Source organism: Dipodomys ordii, unplaced genomic scaffold (assembly GCF_000151885.1).
Source record: "Dipodomys ordii isolate 6190 unplaced genomic scaffold, Dord_2.0 Scaffold74, whole genome shotgun sequence".
NCBI lineage: Eukaryota > Metazoa > Chordata > Mammalia > Rodentia > Heteromyidae > Dipodomys > Dipodomys ordii.
Genome location: NW_012267290.1, coordinates 1821702 through 1839608, shown reverse-complemented (window position 1 = coordinate 1839608; position 17907 = coordinate 1821702). Strand labels below are relative to the sequence as shown.

At 54.7% G+C, this 17907-nt stretch overlaps 1 protein-coding gene across 4 annotated transcripts in view; it reads right to left on the bottom strand.

Annotated features, from left to right (window-relative positions):
• Nucleotides 1–305: 305 nt before the first annotated feature.
• Nucleotides 306–17907, bottom strand: part of Msra (methionine sulfoxide reductase A) — a 254975-nt gene continuing 237373 nt past the window's right edge. For all 4 annotated transcript variants that reach the window (XM_013024254.1, XM_013024255.1, XM_013024258.1 and 1 more), the window contains one exon: nucleotides 306–1036. In XM_013024254.1, coding sequence (XP_012879708.1) covers nucleotides 872–1036 — 165 coding nt within the window. In that variant the 3' untranslated portion in view covers nucleotides 306–871. The remainder of the gene's footprint in view (nucleotides 1037–17907) is intronic.

Genomic DNA, 17907 nt, shown 5'->3' with positions numbered 1-17907 from the left:
ATCCATTTGTTTACATGTTTATGGCTCCAACTCTTGGTCTTGAGTAGAAGGTTCTACAGGGCAGAGAGGAAGGTGTTCATTCTAAGAACAACTGTCCCTTAGATCATCCCAGTGACAAGGGCCTGGAACGCACCTGTCAGCCCTGACCTTAAGCGCGGGTAAACCGCGTATGTTTCCCATAATATTCCATCTTGGTATTTCCCTTGGGGGAGGCATGACAAGCCCCTCCCCCTCAGAGCGCTTCCCATCCTCTGCCGTGCACAGGAGCATCCTTCCCACACCGCGGAACACAGACTCCGAGCCGCTGGAATGCTATAACCGCAGATCTTTATTATCATTGGTATTAACAGAACAAGCATTTCTCGTAGCTGTGAGCAAAGCACTGAATTCATTACGGTAACCTGCATCTTTTCGCTGCACAAAGAGGGCTGGGAAGGGCCAGAGTGACCCTTTTCCTATCATTTCTTTGAGTGATTAATCAAAACTGTAAACATTCGCAGATTATAAGGCACTGGGGGCAGGTGGGGGGCGAGGACGCCAGTGCGGCGGCACCCCGCCGCTGTCCCCAGCGCCTCCCTTGGCATCCGTGACCAGAAACACAGTCACAAGCTATTCATCATCTCCAGCTAGACCCCAAGTGATCCAGAAAATTCCATGCTCCTCCCCAACCCGTACTAGAAGACAAATTACATTGGGTCAGCTGGCTGTTGTACTTCCCTTGAATCAAACCTCTGTGCAAACTGGATTTGTTTGATTGTCTCTGTGATACGTGAACTGCAAAAGCCACCGAGGTGAACCCCGGAAGCCTTGGTCCCACTGGGCGGCGGCGTTTGTGCTGACGCCCCAGGGTCCACCTCGCAACATGTGGCAGTTATTGTTTGATGCCCAGTGGACAGGAGAGGCCGGTGCCGCCCAGGCCGCAGTAGCCGCGGGGGTTCTTGCTCAGGTACTGCTGATGGTAGTCCTCGGCGTAGTAGAAGGCCTGCCCCACGCGGATGTCCGTGGTGATGGGCCCGAAGCCGTGCTCCGAGAGAACCTGCGGGGACACAAGGAGGGACAGACTCATTTCGGGACCATGCTGACCTGCGGCTCCGGGAGGACAGGCGACAGGTGGGCGCCGAGCGGGGGACGGCGGCTTGCAGGGTGCACCGTCTCCCTTGGGCGTCATCTCCACTGCGGCGGTGGGCTGGGGTTGGAAGGGATGGGTTTTAACTCTGTACTTCATTCGCAGCTCCCGGCGTCGTGCTGCTGCTGCTGGTGTTGTGGCCCCGGCCTGAGCCCTGGGGCGTGCGTGCCCAGGCTCTGCAGGGAAGGGCAGGTCTGGGCGCTGCTTGGGCAGGGGAGGCACGGGCAGGGAGCTGCGGGCCTTCCCTCTCCCCCAGCCCTCAGGTGACGCCTCCTGTGGCTTTGGGGAGCAGGCCCTGCTCCTCTACCCGAGAGCTGGAGTCTGTGCCCTGAGCTCCCGGCCCAGGGCCTGTCAGGCCAGGGCTTCTCTCCCCAGCTGTGACCGGGTGGAAGTCTGGTGGCATCTGCTGCCAGGGGAGGAAGCTGGTCGTGGGCACGACGTGGGGGAGGGGAGCGGGGACATGTGGGGCGGGAGATGGAGTAGGAACTAGACCTGCTCCCCTGGGATCTGGCCTTTTCTTGTCCCTGTGGGGCGTCTGCTGTGTCCCCATTCTTTCTCCCTGCAGACTGCAAGGGCATTGGAACATAGGTGACAGAGATGCAGCCCCGCCGTTGGCTGCGCCGGGCGCAGGGCTGGGGAGCTGGGAGCTGCCACGCTAGGCCGGGCCTCTGAGAGGATGCGCTCCTGTCCACAGGCAGCGAAGCCAGCGAAGCCAGCGAAGCCAACGCCAGACTCAGCCTGAACCAGTGCGTGGGGCTTCTCCTTTGCCCTCTCTCTCTGCTCAGCCCTCTGAGCCAGAATGAGGCGGACTCAGGATCCTCAAGCCAAGCATGGCGGGGGTGGTGAGGAGAGACCCTCACCAAGGAAGCTGAGAGGCGGCCAGACTGCTCGCAAGGATTAGAGATAAGAATGCATGCATTCTGGGTTTTGTTTGGTAAGCTAGTAATTATCCAGGGCGTGGCACGTGCTGCTCTGTGCGCTCTGTGCGAAGACTCCGTGCATGTTAATTCCAGCTTGCAGGAGCCTCAGGAAGGAAGTCCTATTCTTATCTCCATATTTAGAGGTGAGTGTCAGCTGGCATCCTGATCCTGCCATCCTCCGCTGGCCTGGGGACCGAAGAGGCGGTGAGGGACACTGCCACGCGTCCCGCCTCCCCCGCCAGCGAGACCCACCCACAGGGGACCAGGGAACGAGGGCACGGGCAGCACGAGCAGCACGGGCGCACGCTCCTCCGGACAGTCACTGGCGTCCAGCCTGCCGGTGATGCAAGGCTCACGCGGCCAGTTCCGGTGGTCTGTGTAAGTTCTCCGTCTACTGAAGGCTCAGGTGCGCTTTCCCCAACCCTCTTGATGATCCCGGGAACATGGAAATCTCTGTAAAATGCATCCTGCCTGAAATCCTTCCAGCACTTTCTGTTTCCAGAACGGAACCTGGCACGGGACTGGAATTGTGTTCAGAAACAGAACCTGCATGTGGATAAGGATCTGGGAGTCTCTGCCGGGCCCAGAGGAGACTCCTCACGGAGAGGGAGTGAGCCGGGGTCCTCCCCGCCCCACCGTGGTGTGCCCACCGAGGGACGCAGGGCGGCACGGGCTGGGGCAGCAGCCGAGGGTGGGCAGCGTGAGGCCGCGGCGCGCAGCCGCTTCTAACAAGGGAGGCCAGGTTCAGGACTTGATGTGTGCAGCTCAAAGCAGGTTGAAGGTGCGGAGAGGCTCCATGGCTGATTTAACACCATCTCTGCGGTTCTGGAGCTCATGCCAACACCCGTGCCAGGCTTGACCCCGGGGCCGCAGGTTCAACATGTGAGTGAACCAACCCAGCCTTTCCAATGTCCACAGCCAAAACCAAAGCACGCCTCCCCTCACCCCTGGAGAGCGTGGCACGTGTGCTGGCGCCCACTGGCGCGGGCCCGGCTGAGGGGCGCCGCCTCCCGCTCCCCCTCCTGTCCGTGAGGTCCCCCGTGCTCTGAGGAGGGGGCTCCTTTGACCTCCACACTCTGGAACTGTACGGGGGGCGTGGGGAGCCCTGCCTCCTCCTCAGTCTCCTCCCCTCGCCTGATAGGGTCCTTCCCCGCTCAGCCAGGTCTTCGCTCCCCCAGAGCGTGGGCAGTATCTGGTCCTCATGCACTGCCCACCCTCCTCCCTCTTCTGCTTCACAAACGGCTGCCCCTGTACCATGAGAGTGGCCATCCTGTGCTCGGGAAGCCTCCAGAAGCATCTCTAGGCAAGGCTAGAGGTCCCCCCAGTTTCCTTTCTTGCCCTCACAACCAGACACTCCCCCCCCCGCGCCCCCGCCCCCCCCAAGACAGTATCCCTGAGGCAGGAAGGTGGCTGGACTGGGACACGGGCAATACCAGACTCTGCCACACGGTGGCAGGCACGTCATTCCTAGAACCGCCAGGAATTGAGGGAGCCACGAGAGACAGTGGGCATCCAGCAGAGCCATCCCTTGGCATGGGGACAGGAAACGAGCAGGGCGGCGGCTCAGGGCGGCTGGGGTCGGCCAGGACCCAGGCTTCCTTGCAGGTCAAAGGCCTACACCCAACTCCACCCAGGCAGCCCCAGAGCTGAGCACACAGGCTTATGCGGTGGTCAGCCCGGTTCCACACACGGCCAGCGTGCCCAACCTGCTCTCTTTTCGCATTTCCTACTCCTACAACTGCCTCGAGGGGCCGTGGTCTAAATAGCATCTAACTTAACTCCTGGTGGAGTGGCCCTGGTCCAGGAAACTTCTGGAAGGTTGCCTAATAGAAGCAATCAGTGCTCCTTTCTCACAAATGCATTTCTCACCTTTTCCTGACTGACTGGCTTCTTCCTTCAGAGAGAAGGTTTGCTATTCAAAATATCCCGAACAGCTCTAGATGTAGATCCTCCCGGACCTGAATCCGACTCTCTCACCTTGTGCAAATCCCTGGACCTCAGTTCACACAGTCCATATTTAGACCTTCTGTTAGCTCTTTGTACTGTAAAAGACCGGTATTAAATTCACCAGGCATAGGTGGCTACACTTCAGTCTTAGCCTCTTGGGTGGCGGTGATCGGGAGGCCTGCAGTGCTAAGCCAGCAGGACGGGAAACGCTGCGAGACTCCTTGTCAACAGAAAGGTGGCTTTGGGGTACACACCTGTGATCCTAGCTACTCTAAAATAACCAGGGGAAGGCCGACCTGGAGCTGAAGTCCAGTGTGAAAGTATGCACGCACCTGCTCCCCGTGAGACTTACAATCAAACGTGTGCGCATGATTTCGTATGCAGCACTCCCGCGATGCGCCTGCCACCACTGCCGGGCTTTAGAACCACTCCATTAGACAGAAACTCGCCCCCATTCACCCCCATTCCTCCCAGCCCCAGGGACCCTGTTCTACTTTCAATCCATATGATACGGGCCACTCTAGGGCCCTCATCTCTATGATCAAGTTTTACCTGGACACTTTTGGGACTGCCTCTACCTGCAGCCTCCTGCTAAGATTCTGAGTCCTCTAAGAACCGTGAGAGGAATGTATGGTGCGTCCTCCACGCCTGCCTTCCCAGCCCGCCTCCGCTGGCCGCCAGGACACTGACCCCTGTGATAGAGATGGAGCTCTCCTAGTTTCTCGGGCCCTCCGGAGGCCCATTGTGTCCTCCAGATAGGGCCATCGAGTCCGGAGCCATTCGGGCAGCTGTCTACCCCACAGTGGCCACCAGTCCCAGGCGGGGGGAGGGGGTGCAGCGTATCCCTGTCCTAGGTGAGTGTTTTGAAGACAAATCACCCTCATCGTTATCACAGTGGGAAAGTCCTTGAGGTAAGGAGAAATGGCTGCACTAGCCACAGGGAGTCGGCAGGCCAGGAAGAGGAAACCTACAGTGCAAACTTCAACAGCCTCCTGTTTTTGAAAGTCTCGTGAAGCTCATCTAAGCAAACCCTTTCTCCTCTACCCACCAAGAGAACTGGGGCTTACGTGTTGGGGTTCACTGTTTTTTTGGGGGGTCTGGTCGTGGGGCCTGAACTTTGGGCCTGGGTGCTGTCCCTCAGCTCTTCAGCTCAATCCTAGCACTCTACCACTTGAGCCACAGCGCCACTTCTGGCTTTTTTCTTTTTGCTTATGTGGTGCTGAGGAATCGAACCCAGGGCCTCATGTATGCAAGGCAAGCGCTCTACCACTGAGCCACCTTCCCAGCCCCCATGTGTTTACAAAACACATGTGTGCATTTCATTCTATTTATGAGCCTTCATTTTGATGATGTGAAACTACTCCCTGGGAATTCCAATTTATGATACAGAGCCCATGGGAAGGTGGGGGTGGACTTCTAAAAGTCAACTCGGTGTGCCTGTGAGACCGAGAACCTGAGTCTGGGGAAGGGAAATGCACAGCCAGTGAAACTAAGGAAACCGAGGGCCGGGGTGGGGGTAGACGCTGATCCAGAGGTACTAGACTTGGTACCCGGCGTGCTGAACGGTAACTCCTTTGTACAACTACTTAAAGACAATAAAAGTAGTATTTAAAAAAAAAATGCAAGTAGGACAGCCAGTGTGGAAGCTGTGCCTCGCTCTGCCCTCTAGTGGCCGCGGGGAGCAGGTGCCAGGCACATCATCTGGTGGATTGCTACCTTTCCCTTCTGAACTGGGAGACCACTTCAACTTTACTTCCTCCTGGGTAAAATTCTGCTGTGCTCCTGTCCTGCACGCCCCCCGGCCCCCACGTAGATTTGGTGATCTCCGCCAGTGCCCGAGTCAGCAGTCCATAGGCCCATTCTGGCTGACCAAAATACATGGGCAAGTCTGGCAACGGTGACTCACACCTGCAATCCTAGTACTCAGGAGGCTGAGATCTGAGGACTGCAGTGCAAAGCCAGCCTGGGCAGAGAAATAAAGAGACTCCTATCTCCAATTATCCTAAAAAAGAATGGAAATGGAGGTGTGGCTCACATGACAGACCATCAGCCTTGAAGGAAAAAAGCTAAGCCAGAGTTCAAGGTCCTACGTTCTAGCCCCAACACTGGCACATGCACACCACCCAGGTGTGCACACACACACACACACACACACAGGTGTGCACACACACACAATGTGAATAAAAGCTACAATAAAACCACCAGCAGAAGAATAGCATCTGTTCTGAGCTGAGCAGACTCCTGAATGTCTGGCTTCGTGTGGCACTGAGCTCAAATGCCAGGGCTCTGCCCACAGCTGAGAGGCTTGCTGTCACACCAGGAAAGACTTCAGATCCACAGGAGCTCAGGCTGAGGAAGGATGGAAGCGCCCCCGGAAGCTGATGGAAGGCGAGTGGGTCTGCACACTACAAGCTCCCTCCACCAGTGTGTCGGTCACGAGAGCTCAGAAGGGCAGAAGCCCCCACACGACCCTGTCAGGGGGCACTGACCTATGCTGGCCTCTTAGCTAACAGCAGGAAAAGCAGAAAAGGAGGTGGTACAATTAGATCTAATTTGGTCCATTTAGAAGACCTGCTTTTGCAAGTGCTGGCCTCAGACAGAGGGTTTAGCTTCCTGGGGCCCTGCTGTGTTACTCTGGCGTCCCTCCCCAGATCTGCCATTTTGCCACACACTAATGGTGTTCATTAGCTATTCCTGTGTCCCCTGTACCCTCGAGGTAAATCACAATGATTTCTGACTGCAAGAATATTTCTCTGGGATTTTAATGCAAAATGACAGAGTCCCCAGCAGAGTCTGGTCTCTGCTGAGAAGGGGGTGGGACAGGTTTTCCGCTCATTGGCTTGACCAGTGAGGCTCCAAAGCCCTGAGCGTGTGGACGGTAGCCACAGCTTGTTCAAAGTACAACATCCGGGTCCCTCTTTGGACCTACTGAGTTAGAAGCCACATTTAAAAGAGATCTACAGGTGGGGTGAGTGTGGCAGACGATAGAGGTGGTCACCAAAATCCTTCGCCCCCGCACTGTGCTCAGGTGGCCCAAGTGACATGCTTTGGCCTAAGCTGCAAGCAAACATGATGTCCAGTTCCGAGGCAGAAGCTGCGAGAGCCTTTCTTCCTGTTGTCACAGTGAATGGCCGTGCTCCCGGCAGGCATGGCTCCACAGGTCAGAGCCTGGGGTCACCCATGACCACTGTGGGACACACACAAAGCCCCTAAACAGTAGTCTGTCTCCTGCCTTTGTTTCCCTGGTTGGAGATGCAGAGAGGCCTGCGGGTGGCGTCACACGGTGGAAATCTGCTCACACACGCAGGGTCTCATGGCTATGCAACCGCCATTTGCATCTGTTCCTCCTTTGCTTTCTGCTCCTTAAACCGCCCATCTCCATCTCTCTCAGACGCTCTGTCACAGTACTGGGGAAGCGCGGGTAGCAACAGGTGACAGAATGGGGAGGGCAGAACTTGGCCATGAGCAATGTCTCCCAGACAAAATCTCCTGGGCCGCGTCTCAGAGCAGCCCTCAGAAGAGCAGATCAAAGTCTGTCTGGGCTGGAGACCTTTAGTCTCTTCTCCACTGGCTAATCGTCTTTGGTGCTTTGATGAGATTCCTAGGCAGGTGCTTCAGAGAGGCACATTTCTTTTGGAAGCAGTTTCCTGGGTCAGGTAAGAGAGCTTCAGACAGAGGCCTTCCTGTGCCAGGGGTGGGGGATGAGGGCCTTGGAAAGGGGCAGCACTGGCGCCTTCCAGCAACTTTTATTCCCTACTTTGAGGGATCATTTCATGGGCCTCGGCAGGCTTCACGTACCTCGGCTTGCTTACCCGTTTCCTAGCTCCTGGATAATTGTCTGCCTCTCGCTTTGGGTCACTATTTTTAGAGCCACTTGTAAACCTTTGGGGGCCATGTGTGCATGAACACAAGTCTTATTTCCCCCAGGTAAAAATCTAGGAGTGGGACTGCAGGACTGCGTGAACTGATGGACCAAACCACATGGTTTTCCAAAATGGCGGTGCGGCGGTGTCTCCCGCCTGCAGCGCAGGGGCGTCTCATGGCTGCCGCGGTAGCCGCGCCGGCCACTGCGTGGGGTTTAGCTACTCACGTGGGTGCTGCTGTCTCACAATGCTTCTCACCTGCAGCTCCCCAGCCACTAATGACCTGTTAAGGCCCAGTACCTTTTAATACTCTTCTTTTGTCCTGGTGAAGTATCTGTCCAAATAATTAGCCCATTTTTCAATTGGCTGCTTTCCTTTCATTGTCGGATTTTGGAAGCTCTAGATATTCTAAAAATATATTTTGACTGAACTCGTAACTCCTGCCCAAGACTCTGCGTTCCCATTGAACTCCTTCATTCTAGACTAACAGTGTAATGGGTTCTATGTAACCATCTATCTATCTATCTATCTATCTATCTATCTATCTATCTATCTATCCACATCACACATACTTTTTAAGCCATCTTGGCTTTTCTTTCTGGTTCAGGAACATTTGTTGTGTTCCACTGTAGGTATTATATAAGGTACCAAGAAACTAGAACTCACTAGTACATGGCCCCAGCAATTTAGGAATTGCTGGTTTTCTTTCTTATTTTTATTTATTTTTTGTCGGTTGTGGGGCCTGAACTCTGGGCTTGGGCGCTGTCCCTCAGCTCTTTGGCTCAAGGCTAGTGTTCTACCACTTAAGCCACAGCGCCACTTCCAGCCTTTTCTGTTTAGGTGGTGCTGAGGAATGGAACCCAGAGCTTCACGCATGCAAGGCAAGCACTCTACCACTCAGCCATCTTCCCAGCCTGGAACTGCTGGTTTTAATAGATGTGATTTAAATATATTTCTTAAATTCTTAAATCATGTATAAAAATGACTACATTTAGTATATCAGCCTTTTCAGTACATCAATTATTCAAATAAACACATGAACCATTTTCTTTTCTTTCATGACTTCATAAAGATCATGTATTATCTTAGTAAATTATTTATAAGAGTCAAAAATATTTCTCAGTACAGCCCTTGGTTAAGATTTGGAAAGAACTAGAAGGTTTCTTGTGTAATTTTAAGTGAATGTTCCTATATTCTGAGCTTAGGATATGTGAGTGAAAGACAAAGTAAAACCCTCCTCCTGTCTAGGGCTGATGTGGAAGTTTCATTTAACTGCACAGAACTGCTGGCAGAATATTCTAGAATGCAGAAAATTAACTTTCAACAGCAACTGAAAAAGCAATGACAACTTCTTAAAATCCTCTTACACAGGCTTAAAAAAATGAAACTTAGCAACCTGATTGTTTTTATTCACTGATTAGGACAATGAAAGTTATGCTCATGTCAATAGGAAATGAACGCTTCCCTGGAGAGCTGCTGCTCTGGGCTGGGTGGAACCGGCAGCTGCAGACGCGCTGGCCAGCCCTGGGCGGAAGCGCCTGGCGGGGGCTGCAGCAAGAACAACTTCACACGACACTGGCCTGGGCTAAGACGAAAATGATTGGTTCTTAAAAAGTATCAAAGGAAGCTAAAAATAAGACAAGAAGATAAAATATGAACAGTAAGGGGAAAAAATGAACTCAAGATAGAGAACGCTGTTATGATTTCTCTTGCAACCTCACATGACAAAGACTCTACCATGTTAGAGAGAAGAGAGAGACACAGAGACACAGAGACAGAGAGAAGCAGCTCTGGCCTATTTCCTCCAACATCTACACGGTGCGAGGACAGGCATTCCTGCGGGATTGCACGCAAGGCTTTGTGCGCCGCGCCATTGCTGGTCTGCATGCATTTGCTGTCCAGTGTAGGGCAATGGCCCCTCCACCTCCAAACAGCCCTCCTAGGAGAACTCTGGCCTCTTGGGTTCTTCTGATTGCCAAGAGAAAACCAGAAGGAGGACAGAGAGCCTCAGTGGATTGAAGGCTGAGGGCTGTTCAAGCTTCACAGGGTTTTTTCCCTTGTTTTGCAAAAGGAAAAGGGTTGCAGAGAAGGGAGCTGAGGAGGGAAAGCAGAAATCTGGGGGTGGGGATCCAAAACAGACCCCCACTGTTGTTCGTGACAGCATTGTTTTCGTGTTCTTCGAGGTTCAGCACAGTGGAACTGCTGGAGCTCCCTCCAGAGAAGAGACAGGAACATAAGCTAATTACACAATTTAAATGTACAGATCCGAGGCGTGCTTTCTGGGTAAGACAATAGAATCCATGCTAACGGGAATGAGTGCTGTGGCATGGTATACTTAAAAGTGGTACTTTGTGTCCCAAGGTATCAGAGATTCTCCCTCGTGTCTCCAGAAGTCCCCAGAAGGCTCCTGTTGGTATTAGGATGTTGGCAGCCAGAGGGGTCGAGGCTCACCCACCTACCCACACAACCTGAGCCTCTGACCCAGAGGCTTCACCTTCTCTTCTGCAGGAAGGGGTCCCAGCCTCTCTGGGCTGGTATTGTCATTAGTATTATGCATTGAAAATAACGAATGCCGTGGATTCTTATTTCAGCGGCGCTGCTCTGGTTACTTCTGTGACGTTATGATCTCTCTGAGCCCATGGGCCATAGTACTGTGGGAGGTGGGAGGGGAGAGGGGCGACGCCTGGGTGGAAACACACACAGCCTGACTGGCTAGACCCTCACCACCCTTTTCTGTGAATCGCCAGCAATGGGTGACCCAATGGGTGACCTGATTTTTACATGCCTTCCAGAGCTGTGGCTCTCTGAAAACGGCCGGTGAGCAGGCTGTGGGAAGGGAGGGGGACCCGGAGCCCTCACTGGCTCTGTGTCACGCACATACTGCCCGTGTTGCCCCGTGTAGTCTTCGGAGACCCACATCCTAGCCCTTGGGTGATGGTTGTATGAGCAGCCCCGCCTCTTCTGGCCAGGGGGGCACAGCTCAGAGAAGAGGACAGCAGTGCTGGGGGGCTGGTGCCCCGCAGAGCTATTCAGCATGCCGGGCTAATTAGCAGAAAGTACCGCATGCCCACTGTGTGACAGCAAACAGCTGTCCCATGCATTCTGCAGGAACTCGGTCTCGGGATCCCCCAAAGATCCCCAAATCCAAGGACGCTCTGGCCCCTTATGCAACACATAAGGGCTGCCAACATCCTAATACCAACAGGAGCCTTCTGGGGACTTCTGGAGACACGAGGGAGAATCTCTGATACCTTGGGACACAAAGTACCACTTTTAAGTATACCATGCCACAGCACTCATTCCCACTAGCATGGATTCTATTGTCTTAACCAGAAAGCACGCCTCGGTGGCAACGACCGAGCCCACACAGAGCCCCTGTGTACCCCAAGCCTCCTCACTACCACCCCATGCCCTCTGTAGCTGCCTGTCACACGGCGTTGTTTAGGGGATCACGACAAGGAAAAGAATGCATCTGTTCACCACAGAAAACTTTTTTTTTTTGGTTGGTCATGGGGCTTGAACTCGGGGCCTGGGCGCTGACCCTGTGCTCTTCAGCTCAAGGCGAGCACTCTACTGCTTGAGCCACAGCGCCACTTCGGTTTTCTGGTGGTTTATTGGAGACAAGAGTCTCATGGACTATCCTGCCTGGGCTGGCTTTGAACCACAGTCCTCAGATCTCAGCCTCCTGACTAGCTAGGATTACAGGGTGAGCCACCGGCGCCCGGCTATAGACAACTTTTGAGAGTATTTTCATTTGTAATTTTTTACTCTGTGGCTGACTTTCATCCTCCTCTCCTTTCAATGTGATGTCACAGACTCACTCTCGACCCACACACGGATGTTTTATTGCACAGTCCTGTTTTATTATCACTGTAAAGATGTAAAACAAGAGCGGTTCTAATGAATTTCCCCTGAGCACCTGGCTTCTCCGGCCTCCTCTGGCACGGTGGCCGTCCCTCCCTGTCTGTGGCCTCTCTTTGAGGGCAGTGTCGCTGCTGGGCTTCTGATCCTGGGATTACCCCTGAGACAAGACTAGAATTTAGTGTCCAAGCCTATCAGCTTGTCAATTTGTTTCCTTTTTGCAATCCTATTAATGGTTCTTTTTTGTAATCCAATGAACACGTGCAAGGAATCTGTGCAGCACAAGTGCTAGACGGGATCCTCAGAATGGATACCTGGTCCGTATTGGCATGCGCCTGCCATGGGATGCAGGACGGGCGTCACTGACATACAGCCCTCCTGCATGGCAGGTGCTGTGCCGCTCAGACCACTGGCCCCACGCTCTGCCTAGCTATTGCTGTCTGCCAGGCTATTGCTCTGCAGAATGGCAGGGGCAGCGTGGGCACACTCAGAGCCACCGTGCTGGGCAAAGCTGTCCCTCTGGGCACTCTGCCCTCAGCCACCCAGGCCTCACAGCTGTCATCATCTGGCCCCTGTCTGAGATCCCACAGCAGGGCAGCTGTCAAGAAAATCTGGACAATTCACCCTAAGTGGCCCGAGAGTCCAGGCCACCCCACTGCTGACCTCTGCCAGGTCTGTGACCCGCCCGCAGTCACCACCCAAAAATCCATCCTTCTTCCTGATAGACTCAGGGAGCTGACAAGGTAAGGTAACTGTGAAGGCCCAGGGCTGCTTGTCAGCCTCTGTGCCATGAAACGCACAACTCTTTTTTATTTTTATTTTTGTCAGTCATGGGGCTTGAACTCTGGGCCTGGGTGCTGTCCCTGCGCTCTTCAGCTCAACATGAGCGCTCTACCACTTGAGCCACAGCGCCACTTCTGGTTTTCTGGTGGTTCATTGGAGATACTGGCTTTGAACTTCAATCAAAATGCACAACTCTTATGGGAGGTGACATAAAGAAGATGACACAAAGAAGATGCCAGATTCAACAAGGCCCCCAAGGCCCCCAGGTGGGACTTGGGGCCCCCAGGCGGGACTCAGGACCACCCTCCCAGCAGGAGCCCCACGCCATCCCGCGGGCTAGGTGAGCTTCAACGAGTGCTCTGTTGGCCCAGTGGGAAAGTAGTGGAAACCACTAGTAGAGTTCTTTTGGAGATAAGAATAATCGGTGAAATCATCAGGGAAATCAAAGGACAAACAAGAGCTGGGGACACAGTTCGAGGGGGTGGAAACCAACTCTGTGTGTGTGTGCGGTGGTTGTGAGCTTGGCTCAGGCCGCAGGGAGAGGCGAGACAGAGGCGGGGCCACCTGCCCAGCCACGCTGCCCGCCCAGATAGCTGTGCCAGCCCAGACCCCTCCCCTCCGCGCCCGGCTGCCCGAGAGGGAACTCTGCTCCCCAACATGTCCCACACGGAGCCGGAGGGCATGGGCATCCCTCCCTGCACCCGCTCCTCCCGCCCCATTCCAACCACGAAACTGCACTCACTGTGGCATGGGAGAGACATGGGGGGAGGAGGGGTGACCCCCCCCAAGACGCACTGCACTCGTAAACTGACATGGTGAATTGAAACCCCTTTATACAACTACTTGAAAAGAATCCAATTGCACCACGGCCGCGGCCTTCCTGAGACGTGAGTGTGCAGTTCCTTCTCCCCCCACCCCTATGCTTTGTGGTCTGTTGTATGTACATGCGTGTGTGCGTGTGTGTTTAGCGTGCGTGGGTAGTTTCCCTCAGACTCACTCTGAACCCCCCCACACTGTCCCCCTCCCCACCCGGCCGCTCTCAGCTCCTCGAGGCCCAGGCTCCGGGCAGAGGCAAGCTGCAGCTGAGGCGGTGGAGTAGAAAGAAGAATGGTGGGGCGTGGAGCGCCCGGTTAGATTCTCTCCCCCTCTCACTCCCTCTTTAAGAATCTGGCTCCAGGAGCCGTCTCCTCCCTGCCAGGGACAGAGCAAGCAGAGACTTGGCGCCGGACTTGGCCAGATGTCACCCTCATCTGGCTGCCTTGGCCGGCTGCTTGTTTGGAATGAGCAGCTAGAACATGGCGCGCAGAGCTGGGGGTGGCGGGGCCCTGCAGGGCTGCGGGCGGTAGAGCACCAGCCCCCAGGGCAGGCCAGCGAGAGCAGCTCTCTTGCTCGGGTCTGAACTGGGAGAAGTCAGAGGAGCATTCCAGCCATTTCCTTCCTAGCTCCCAGCAGCGCCGGGCACAGACACGGGGTTTGCGGCGCATTTCAGATCTGATCAGCAGAGGAGCAGATCTAAGGATTCTGTTCGCTGCTAAGTACACAGGACCACACTGGGAGACAGGCAGGGGGAGCCAAGGGCAGCCCAGCTCAGCCTCGGGGGGCGGGCAGCTGCGGCGGTGGGCAGCAGGGCCGGAGTAACTCCCTGGAGCCGAGGCCGGGGCTGTCCGGAGGGAGCTGTGGGCACAGCCACGCTCTGTGTCAAACCCCAGCAGCAAGAGACACCACATGTCCTCAGGAGGCGGGGGGAGAGCTGTGCGTGGAACAAGGGCACGCTGGAGTCCTGGTCCAACACAGAGGGACCCCGAGGAGGCCCGGGAGCTTCTAGAAGGACCCCGAGGAGGCCCGGGAGCTTCTAGAAGGAGCCTCTGGCCTGGGAGTGGGGCGAGGGCTGGGCTGTGCGTCTGCGCACACCGCAGTGCTGGGAGGGGCCGGCGCCGCCGCAGAGCCTGCCAACCAGCCCATTTTGGTCACCATCTGCCACGGTGAGCCCGGGCACCTGTCAGAAACAGCTGCTCACGGCAGATCGTAGGTGAGGGAGGAAAGGCCCGGCGTGGGAGGGGGGGTCGCTGCCTGTGCCCGCAGGAATGCCACCTGTCCACTTGGAAGCCCAGGCCACTGAGGGTGACAGACCCCCGTCCCTCCCTCCTTCCAAGGGACAGTGAGGGAATGTCGCCTCACTGCCTCCTGGCCACGGGTTCCAGGCAACCGACCATCACTGTCCTGGGCTGAGGGTTTTCAGGGGAGCTGGGGGCGGCGGTGGGGAAGCCCCGGCGCCCTGTGGAGAAAGAGGCCCTTTGTCTGGCTGTGTGGCCAGGGCATTGGGTCAGACCGGCTTGTCGGGGACACTGGGGGGAGTGGAGGGAGCCTCGAAATCATTTGTTTACATAAATGAGGGTAAGATAAAAACTAACATTAAAAACTAGCATCTATGCTAAACAGCTAACATTACAATGGAGTCTAGTGAGAAATCTCTACAAGGTGAGTTACAGTGGCCCCATTCACATGGTTTTGGGTTATTTCTCCTGTGGTAGGCACTCGGGAGCCCTGGCATCTTCTGGTCTCTTCCTGTCCTGGTGCCTTCCGAGGGTCTTTCCTTGGCCCTGGACACTTTAATCTGAGACTTCTCATTTGTGTCTGGATTATGTCTGATCATAAGGTTCACTCATTTTATAGCGTGTATTAGAATGTAACTCCTTTTTCAGGCTGAATAGTACTCCACTATACATAGGAACCACATTTCCTGTTCACCCATTCCTTACTGGTAGACCCTTGGGTCGCTTCTACCTTTTGCCTATGGTGAATAATGCTACTGCGCACCCCACTTGCCAGCTGTCAGTGACTCAGGCTTCTGTGCGTAGGAGTGACTCTGCATTGGACTCTTTGAGGAACTGCCCCGCTGTTTCCCAAGAGGCAGCACCATTTCACCACCCCACAGCAAGCTCAGGGGTCCAATTCCTTCAGTCCTCTTTAAAATGGGTTACTCTCTGTCTTCTGTGTTTCAGTGTCACTCTCAACGAACACACAAGTCTCTCGCTGTAGTTTTGATTTGCATTTCCCAATGTCTAATGGTTCTGAACTTCCTTTCACATGCAGCTTGGGCCTTGGTTTGGCTTCTTTGATAAAATGTCTACACAAATCTCTTGCCATCTTTTCCCTAGTGCTGGGGATCAAATCCAGGACCTTGGATAAGCTGGGCGAGCACTCTACCATGGAGCTATGCTATCCCTCTGCCAGTTTCTCAAGGGAACTGTTTACATTTTTGCTGTTGAGGGGTAGGAGTTGTTTGTAGATCCTGCGACCTGGTTTCTCCTCTCCTGTTCTGTGGGTTGTCTCTTCGCGCTCCTGAAAGTCCTTTGATGCACCACGTTTTTAATTTTGATCAAGTCCAAATTATTTATCTGGCATCGCCTGTGCTTTGGGTAGCACACCCAAGCTTTTTGCCAAATCTAGTGTAGGTCTGCGCTAAATCCTTCACAACCTGTGACGATTGCCTTCCATGTTTTCTCCACTGTGGCTGATAGTTCCAGCCCGTCAGCTTAGGTCTTTGATTCATTTCGAGCTGGTTGATGTATAGTGTAAGGTCCTGTACCTACCATCACTCCAAGGCCTGGCTGGCCAACTCTCTTATCATGATTGGTTGAAAATACTTCCCTTTTCCCATTGGAGGGTCCTGGTACCTTTGTACAAACAACAACTGACCACAGATCTTCTACTTCTTGGGTGGTCTCTAGGGGTGTGACTCCCATGAAAGGTTAACACCACCTAGCCCCTAGACATCCCAAGGCGCAGCCATGGCTCCTGCAGACAGCCCCCAAAGCAGTGCTCCATCCAGTCAACACCAGTCAATGTGTCTGTCTCTCCAGAGACTCGATGCTCTCAGCACCAGCTTGGCTCACTCTCACTCATCTGTGTGTCCCCCTGCCTTACACACACGCACACACGCATGTACACACACACACACACGCTAAACAAGCCAACGTCATGGAGTTTTTCCACCTCTGTCTCCTCTCTCACACTCTTCTCCAGGCACATTCTGTCATCATTTCCCTTAGCACATTTGCCTTCCAAGACTCTGCTCCTAGGAGAAACTCAATACACACACACACACACACACACACACACACACACACACACACACACACGCAGGTATGGAGACACTGGTGCAGCGGTGGGGATATTTTAATTCGGAGTCATAGGAGTCCTCACTCCTATGCTCCACCCTGGCCTCCACGCAGCTCAGATGTCCCCTCCTTGGTGACAGTTCTGAGTTATCCCCAGAACCTAAGGACTGTGTGCCCCTCAAGTTCGTTGGCATAACACCAATGCTGGTGGCCCAGCCCATCGCCGACTGCGTCTGCCTCTTGTGTTCTAAAGTCCAGCACCCAGACCATGTGACTTTCTTCTGTCCATTTCTTCCTGTGAACTGTGAGGCACCCGAGGACGGGGACTGTCCTCTGGGCACCTTTGCAGCCGCAGCCCGGGGCCTGGCACACAGCAGGTGGCAATAAATATTTGCTAAATAAAGGAACGGATGACTGTGAGCTCCCATTTTAAAAGTTTTGTAGCCCTTGGAAAATTCCACCGCGTAGGCAGCTGTTCCTGTCCTCTGTTCAGATAGGCAGTGTATCCGTCCAAGGCTGGCAGGAGGTCTGCTGAGCCCAGCGCGGGCCTCGGGCTGCTTCCCAGGGCCGTCCCTCACGCTGGAGTGGGGCTGCATCTGGCGCTCCTGACAGGGCGCCCGCCAGAGCCCGGGAGAGGCCGGCGCCGCCTCCCCCTCCCCATGCTATTTTCAAAGCAAATTCAGAAGCCATGGCGATATTTTTTGCCCTTAAGAACAAGACGACTCCTTTGACATAATAAGGTTAAAAAAGAAACGAAAAAGCCCTCATCCTGCCTGTGCTTTCCGCTGAATGGAAATTCTCCCCAATCTCCCGGGTCCAGCTGGCAGGCTGCTGGCCGAGGCTTCCGAGGAGAAGGGAGCGGAAAGATCAGTCCTCAGCAGCTGAGGACTTATTTTTGGCTGCGCAGCTGCCGGAGGAGGCGTTGGCAGCAGGCGGTGTCTCCCCCGCACCGAGGGCAGGGCACAACGCTGGCTGGGCAGAACACCCCTGCCCAAGATTGGCGCCCCACTCTTGCTGGGGACCGACAGATCAGGCCAGCTTAGATAAAGGGGTCCTGTAGGTCAAGCCAGGGCGGGGACCGTGGGAGAGGAAAGGATGCTAAGGTCGTCAAGGGGAAGGCTCCCCGCTGCTGGCCCGGAGCCCTCGGCGAAGGGACCGGAGACCTGTGCTGTGGCTCTGACGTTGATGCCAGGGCCGGAGGGGGGAAGAGCAGAAAGCACCATTAGCCCTTCCATGATGGAGAAACAGGAATCACACACGCTCGGTGTGTCACAAGGTGGGAAGGG